At 58.3% G+C, this 8,105-nt stretch overlaps 1 protein-coding gene across 1 annotated transcript; it reads left to right on the top strand.

Moving 5' to 3' along the window:
* The first annotated feature begins 554 nt into the window (after nucleotides 1-554).
* On the top strand, nucleotides 555-6,190 carry LOC111532716 (growth arrest-specific protein 6-like). Its single transcript, XM_023199764.3, has 5 exons — nucleotides 555-679; nucleotides 1,819-1,937; nucleotides 2,059-2,248; nucleotides 4,349-4,513; nucleotides 5,552-6,190. Exons 1-5 carry the CDS (start codon nucleotides 665-667, stop codon nucleotides 5,921-5,923), a joined length of 861 nt encoding a protein of 286 aa, XP_023055532.1. The 5' UTR covers nucleotides 555-664; the 3' UTR covers nucleotides 5,924-6,190.
* Nucleotides 6,191-8,105: the final 1,915 nt, after the last annotated feature.

The raw sequence follows: 8,105 nt of genomic DNA, 5'->3' as shown, positions 1-8,105 counted from the left end.
TCTCGGCCTCCCAAAGTGCTGGGATTACAGGCTTGAGCCACCGCGCCCGGCTACTGTTCTCTCTTTTCAGCCGCCATGGGGGGACCCTGTTGGCTGCAGAGCCTCCAAGAGGGGCCCCCATGATGGGAACAGTGGTGCTGAGTAGGCAGATAGAGAGGGCGGGGAGGCCCAGGCTGCCTGCACTGACCTCCATGTCCCACCACAGCTGTCGGCGCCTCTGTGCTCCCAGGGACACCTCACTGCACAGCCCGGGCGCTGTCATTCCTAGACCTGCCGTCCACACCAGCCCGGTGGCGGGAGTGGGTCTGGCCCGTTGGGAGCGTCCCTCTGGAACACCTGTAGCACTTTCACTCCCTCACGAAGGAGCCTGGCAGGAGCAGGCCGAGGGTGCAATCCTAGCTTTCCAGTGGGGGGCTGCACCCCAGGCTGCACCCGTTAGAATCTGCACGTAACTCCTCGAGTGCACCTTGTGTGTGGTTTGAGCAGTTGTGGTGTGATCCTGCCCAGTACAGCGTAGAGGCCTCCCCTGCTCACCGCCACTTCCCTCTGGCTGGCAGATGTGGATGAGTGTCTGCAGGGCCGCTGTGAGCAGGTCTGCGTGAACTCCCCGGGAAGCTACACCTGCCACTGTGATGGGCGCGGGGGCCTCAAGCTGTCCCAGGACATGGACACCTGTGAGGTAGGCAGCCCCTGGCCCCGCGGGCCTCTCACAGTGGTTCTGGGGGCCCTCGCCGGTGGGGGCTTTCGGGAGAAACGCTTCCGTGAAGACCTGGCTTTTGCTGCGGTGTTGGGGATCTCCAGGGCCACGTGGAGGTTTGGGATGAGAAACGCTCTGCTCCCTGGCAGGTGTTTGGTTGTGTTTATAAAGTCTCTATGGCAACTCCCAACTCACAGTGGACCAGCCTGGTGTGGACCCCAGTGTGACACCCACGGGGCACAGGCCCCACTCTGCCGCGTGCCAGGGAGCCAGCCTGACCGACCTGTCACACCGGCGGGGATGTGGCACCCACACGGGGACGTTTCCGGGCAGGGCGGCTCTCATCTTTCCTGTTCACCCTGGGCCTGGGCCTGGGCCTGGGCCTGGGGAGTTGATGAACGTGAGCATTTATTTAAAAAGTAAAACCACAGGATTCCACAGATGAAACAGCCACCAGGACAGCTTCTCGGAGTCACAGACCTGGGATGCAGCTCTGGGGCTCTTGGGTCTGGGCTGCGACGTTCGGGGCTCCCAGCCAGCCCTCGCCCGGAGGTTCTTTGCCTCACTGCCTCATGTACTTGTGCAGAGGGCGTCGGGCCCCTGCCAGGCGTCCAGCTCACCCTGGCTGCCCACGGTGGGCGGAGCAGGCCGGCTCAGCCCCAGCCCCTCTGTTTTCCAGCTCACACCGGCCTTGGTTCCACCCCCCCGTAGGGCAGCATGGAGGAACCACAGCCCAGAGCAGGGAACTTTCTGGGACAGCCATCTTCAAGGCGTCCATATTTATTTCATAATAGTGTATACTCTTTTATGATTCTCTGTCATTTTTGTTTGCTTGACATATTTCATAATTTGAAAATAAAGGGTCAAGGGAAATGGGCAGGGAAGGAGGTGACGGGGACCCCGAGAAGCCCTGTGGGAAGCAGCTGGTGCGAGCCCGTCCTTCACCTGGGTGCCCCTGTGGTGGGGCGGGTGTGACAGTCTCTGGGGCGTCGGCAGCTAGAGGTGGGGCGGCCACACTCCCGAGGCATGGGAGGGACAGTGGACCCGCTGCACGGCTGGGGCCCGGGGCTCAGGGGAGCTGGAGTGGAGGTCACTGGAGGTCACATCCCCGTCTGTGGCAGGACATCTTGCCCTGCGTGCCCTTCAGCCTGGCCAAGAGCGTGAAGTCCTTGTACCTGGGCCGGATGTTCAGTGGGACCCCCGTGATCCGACTGCGCTTCAAGAGGCTGCAGCCCACCAGGTGAGGAGGCGTCCACAGAAGGCAGCACAGCTTAGCACGGCCAAGACGCTGGCTTCACGGGGCCTGGGCCCGCGCTTGGCCGTATGCCCGGCGCTGACTCATTTCTCCTGTGGGTGCCCAGGCTCGTAGCCGAATTTGACTTCCGGACCTTTGACCCCGAGGGCATCCTCCTCTTTGCTGGAGGCCACCAGGACAGCACCTGGATCGTGCTGGCCCTGCGAGCCGGCCGGCTGGAGCTGCAGCTGCGCTACAATGGCGTCGGCCGCGTCACCAGCAGCGGCCCGGTCATCAACCACGGCATGTGGCAGACGGTGAGTGTGCGGCAGCCGCCCCTTCCGGGCCGCACGGGTTCTCCCTGAGCCTGACCCGGCTGTTACTCGCTTGTGCAACCGTGGAGATGAGCTCTGGGGTCTATACCTGCTGCGTGCGGGCAGGATAGGGACCCCTGCCCCGTTCAGTTCATGCTCTGGGGGACAAGGACCCCTGCCCTGTTTAGTTCGTGCTCTGGGGCACAGGGACCCCTGCCCTGTTGAGTTCATGCTGTGGGGGCTCACTGCAGTGCTCTAGGCCTCTCTGCTATTTCATCACGTATCAGCCTGGCTCCCTCAGAAGGGGGCCTCAAGTGCAGCCTGTGAGTTTGGTCTCCCAGAGTTCAGGTCGCTCTTGGCTCAGGTGAGAAGCCGTGGTTCTCAGCCCCGGGGGACCCTGGGCTGTGTCTGGAGGCCATACTGTTTATCCTGAGCGGGGTGGGGAACAGAGGCCAGGGCTGCTTGATGCTGCACGCAGGGTGCCCCAGCAGGGGAGGAAGCCACCACTGAACTGGCACCACAGGTACAGCTCCTGCCATGCGTGTCTCCCTGGCCGTGGACAGGCCAGTCGCCACCCACCCACCTTTCCCCGGATGGTGGGGACGCTGCCGTCCCTGAACTCTGGCTCCCAGGGCCTGCTGGTCAGTGCAGTCATGCATGCCAAGGGTCCAGGTGACCTCACAGGGGCTGCCCCTTGCCAGAAACGTCCTGATCACCTGGACCCCAGCCCCACGGGCAGCCTGAGGGGTCCTGGTCAGACCTGCACTTGGGCAGCTGTGGGCAGCGGTAAGACGTGCCCACCCCACATCCCCATCCATGGAGTGAGAGGGTCTGTAACCAACCAGGCTCCTGCCCACAGCGCTGGGCCTCCCTCCCCACACTGGGCTTTCAGAAGTAAAAGCTGGGAAGTAAAAGCTGGGAAGAGGCCGGGCGCGGTGGCTCAAGCCTGTAATCCCAGCACTTCGGGAGGCCGAGACAGGTGGATCACGAGGTCAGGAGATCGAGACCATCCTGGCTAACACGGTGAAACCCCGTCTCTACTAAAAAATACAAAAAACTAGCCGGGCGAGGTGGCAGGTGCCTGTAGTCCCAGCTACTTGGGAGGCTGAGGCAGGAGAATGGCGTAAACCCGGGAGGCGGAGCTTGCAGTGAGCTGAGATCTGGCCACTGCACTCCAGCCTGGGCGACAGAGCGAGACTCCGTCTCAAAAAAAAAAAAAAAAAGCTGGGAAGAAAGGTGGAAAGCACGTCATGTCCTTCAGAAGTGAAGACAAAGTGGAAAAATTCACCCTGGCCCCCGCAAATGAAACATTGTAGACTTTTGCTCATATTTCCATTCTGCAGAGTAATGCCTCGCTCCATTTTCCCAGCCTCTTAAAGGAACAGCATCTCCAAGAGCAGGAGGCTGTTCTCCGCAAAGCTCCAGAAAGCAAATGGAGGGGAAGCAGTTTCAGGGATGGAGCCACGGGGTGAGGGGCCCAGGGCAGGTGGCCGGAGGCGAGGTCGCTGTAGGGAGCGGTACTGTATAGACCTGCCCAGTGATGCACAGCGGCCGCCGCGCCCCAGCAAGGCGGGCCCTTCCCCAGCAGGGGTACCTCGTGAGGACCCCCCTCAATTCCACCCTCTCTAGCTGCTCCCCAAACCCAGCTGACCCGAACTGGTACCATGTTTTTGTGACTCAGTTCAAACCCACATACCTGAAAGGTGTTTTCACACAGGAAGGAGGATGTTCTTCTGAAGCTTAGGAATATAGTGTATCTAGTGTTAGACTTTACAGGTTTCCTGTGAGGAGAGTTTCTGGTGACCACATTGAGGCATCGAGGGCCCTCCTGGCCCAGATTGATGAACATGGACTTTCCGAGGTCAGGTCCCTCTCGGCCCAGGTGAGGGTCAGGTGGTCTCCCTGAGGTCGGGTCCCTCTCAGCCCAGGTGAGGGTCAGGTGGTCTCCCGGAGGTCAGGTCCCTCTCGGCCCAGGTGAGGGTCAGGTGGTCTCCCGGAGGTCGGGTCCCTCTTGGCTCAGGAGAGGATGGGTGGTTTTTCTGCTGTTGGGAGCCCTTCAGAACGTGCACTCCCACCTCTTCTCATGGCGCTGCCTCTGTTCAGATCTCTGTTGAGGAGCTGGCGCGGAATCTGGTCATCAAGGTCAACAGGGACGCTGTCATGAAGATCGCGGTGGCCGGGGACTTGTTCCAGCCGGAGCGAGGACTGTATCATCTGAACCTCACAGTGGGAGGCATTCCCTTCCATGAGAAGGACCTCGTGCAGCCTGTGAGTACCATACCTGTGCCTGTGTGGACGCGCCGTGTGCTGGGATCCCGGGAACAGTGTCAGGAAGGCTCAGTCACGCCCTGCCCTGTGTTTACGATTAACCAGGTGTGGGGAGGGCCTAGAGGAAAGAAAGGTTTTCTAGAATTTGACAAAGTCACGGTACAGCTATGTCACTAATTTTACCATCTCTTTTTATGATACCCATCTAAGTTTTCATCTGAATTGATAATAAAGTTGTCTATTTTTCAGTGAAGACAAGACACAATGAAATTATTCCCTAACAGAACAACAAACTTTTTGGGGCAATTTCCAAGAACATTTTGGGTTTTGTAACTCTGCCATGAGTCTCATAAGGGAAGAACAGCCATGGTGGGGCGGCCAGTGTGGGCCCTTTGTCCAGCTCCTGCCTTCTCTCCCCTTCAGCACAGCACACGCCTGTGCCCCCGACCTATATCTCCAGCCCCCACACGCTGACATCTAAGCCTTCATCCTGGGTGTTTTCACTTCCACACCAGACAGGAGAAAGGCACAGAGGTCTTCGCATCTGTGGGTGCTGAGTGTCAGCAGTGCCTGTGCTGAAGCCAGCCCTTCAGTGTTATGAGGGGCACCTGCTTCCCAGGCCCACGGACTGCCTGGTGCTGGGACTTTGCCTGGCTCGCCCCTCCTTGTTTCACACATAAGGGGGTTGCCCTGATTTGCCCACAGCCATATTGAATATTGAATAATTCACGTGAGTGCTGGATGGTTAAACAATCCATACTGTTTGACCTTGGACCCACATGGCCTTTTCAGTCCTTTCCTAGCTTTAAAATTAACCTGTTATTTCTTGAGCATACACCAGTGCAAACAGGTATTCTGCAGTGGGTCATTTTGTAAAGTGAGGAAACCTTCTGTGAAATCACCACCACCAGTGGGATTGGCCCATTTTTACAGTAGATCTGCACTTGCTGCGGCTGCGAAGGCACCACCCACTGCCTGGGGCGTCCGGCATGGGCCTCTCGCTCCCAGGAAGCCACGGAGATTTCTCTGCCTTTCCAGATAAACCCTCGTCTGGATGGCTGTATGAGGAGCTGGAACTGGCTGAATGGAGAAGACACCACCATCCAAGAAACAGTGAAAGCGAACACGAAAATGCAGTGCTTCTCGGTGACAGAGAGAGGCTCCTTTTACCCGGGGAGTGGCTTTGCCTTCTACAGCCTGGACTACAGTAAGTCTTGGCTCTTCCCGTTGGGGTGGCTGTGGCTGCACCTTCAGGCATACACTGAGAGGAAGCAGATGCCTCAGATGGCAGTGTCAGGACAAGCTGAGGCTCCTCCGGTTCCAGGGCAGGGCGGGGTGGGCAGAGGTGTGCGCAGAGGCCCACCTCTCAGGATGGCTGTGCAGGTCACTCAGTTCAGAGTCAGCCAGTGAAGAAGAATGACAGAGATGTGCCGAGAAGATGCTTGCTGGGCCGGTGCTGGGAGGCCGGGGAGGCTGGGAGGCCCTAGAGGGTCCTTTGCAGAAAGTCCTGAGACAGCACCAGCCTTAGGACTTGTCCAGAGGCACATGGAAGCTCTCAGTAACGTGGTGGACACTGCGGTCACCGATGACCCGGTGAGACATCTACAACAGGGGGTGTCTAAAAACAGCAGTGAAGCTACCTGGGGGACAGTGAACCCAGGCCTGAAAAAGGAGGACAGGGTAGGTGTGAGCTGCTGGACCAGTCCTGCGGTGCCCTGGGGAAGGTGCTGCCACCCTCCCCGGTGAAGGCCCTGGGGCTGCTGTGCGGATAGTTACTGCTCGGTCCGCCCTGCCTTACATTCCCACCCCACATGGGTCCCACTGGGGCACCGCAGCCCCACCCTGTTCCTGAACACCGAGCCGTTTATGGCGAAGCCCCCACATGCACAGAGGGCAGACAGCGCCCCCTCCATCAGATCTCAGGGCTGCCAGCCCTCAAGCACCCAGCAGGAACCCCAGGTTCAAGGGGGTCCATGCAGAGCAAAGGGGAGGGTCCTGCTCCGTCTCCTGAGCCAGATCCAGTGTCAGTGTCTCTCCCTGGGTGTCAGAAGCATGACCGTGTCAGGAAAGGCATCTGTGAGAAAAGCCCGTCTGCCACTGAGCAGGCATTCTGAGTCTTGATTTTTCCCTTACAAATCTAAAGCATCCTTACAAGTCTCTTAAAGACAGAAGAGACTTGCTGAGAACAGTAGCACCGGCCTGGCTCACTCTGCAGCGACTCAGCCTCGGCTCAGGCTCACAGATCTCCAGGTCTGTGCAGCCTCCACGCGAGGGGCCACGTGGAGCTGGGAAACCTTCCCGGGGAGGGCAGAGGCCGGTGCCCTCGTGAAGCCCCTGATGGCCAGCATGTGCCCGGCTCCTGACGGGAGCTTCCTTTTTTTTTTTTTTTTTTCTTTGAGATGGAGTTTCGCTCTTGTTGCCCAGGCTGGAGTGCAGTGGCACCATCTCGGCTGCACCTCCCAGGTTCGCACCACAACTTCTGCCTCCTGGGTTCAGGCGATTCTCCTGCCTCAGCCTCCCGAGTAGCTGGGATTACAGGCATGCGCCACCACACCCAGCTAATTTTGCATTTTTGGTAGAGATGGGGTTTCTCCATGGTTGGTCAGGCTGGTCTCGAACTCCTGACCTTAGGTGATCCACCCACCTCGGCCTCCCAAAGTGCTCAGATTACAGGCGTGAGCCACCACACCCAGCTGGGAGCTTCCGTTTTAAAGGACACCATCATCTTTCCTTTCACAGGTGATGGGAAGACCAGCGAACAGGAGAATTTTTGTTACTTTTTGTTTCTGTTGCTGTATTTTTGTTACTTTTTCTGATTTTGTGTTTCAATGCCATAAATGGTTGTTGAGAACTGACATGGCAGGTACCAGCTAGGGACAGGCAGGACAGGCAATGTGGGTTTGAGGTGCACACAGCCCGTGGGAAAGAGACGGGGAAGCCAGCACAATTCACTATGACCCCACTCGGCCCGCAGTGCAAGGCCCCCGATCACAAATCCATACACACATTGATTTGGGGTCCTTTTTCCTAAAACAGCTTCTTTATTAGGACTTTGGAATTCTGGGTGAGATAGAAACACTGAAAACAGGGTGGAGGTTTTATCTTCTGGCTTCTTAGTCCGCGGAGGGCTCAGCGTGGAGAGGACATGCGGTGGTATTCTCCCTGGGAGAACCAGAATTCAGCCCTGTCTACTAACACACGTTTTCGGGCACTTTTGTATGAGCTACGGATGCCACGTGATTTCATTCAGATGCATTACATATGACACACGTGAGGTTCATGTGCACACGCAGCGCGTGAGTGGAAAACCCCACTGAGGCAGGAGCAAAGACTGACAGCACAGACCCCAGACCGCGCAACCCAAACCGCGAGTGCCTCCTGACAGCTCAGACCCCAGACTGCTGTGCTCCTGGAAGCGCAAACCCCAGAACGCGAGTGCTCCTGACAGCGCAGACCCCAGACCGCGCATGCTCCTGACAGCGCAGACCCCAGACCGCGCATGCTGCTGACAGCGCAGACCCCAAACTGCGCATGCTCCTGACAGCGCAGACCCCAGACCGCTGTGCTCCTGACAGCGCAGACCCCAGACCGC

The sequence above is a fragment of the Piliocolobus tephrosceles genome, unplaced genomic scaffold (genome assembly GCF_002776525.5).
Source record: "Piliocolobus tephrosceles isolate RC106 unplaced genomic scaffold, ASM277652v3 unscaffolded_13106, whole genome shotgun sequence".
NCBI lineage: Eukaryota > Metazoa > Chordata > Mammalia > Primates > Cercopithecidae > Piliocolobus > Piliocolobus tephrosceles.
This window is presented reverse-complemented; position numbering and strand designations above follow the sequence as displayed.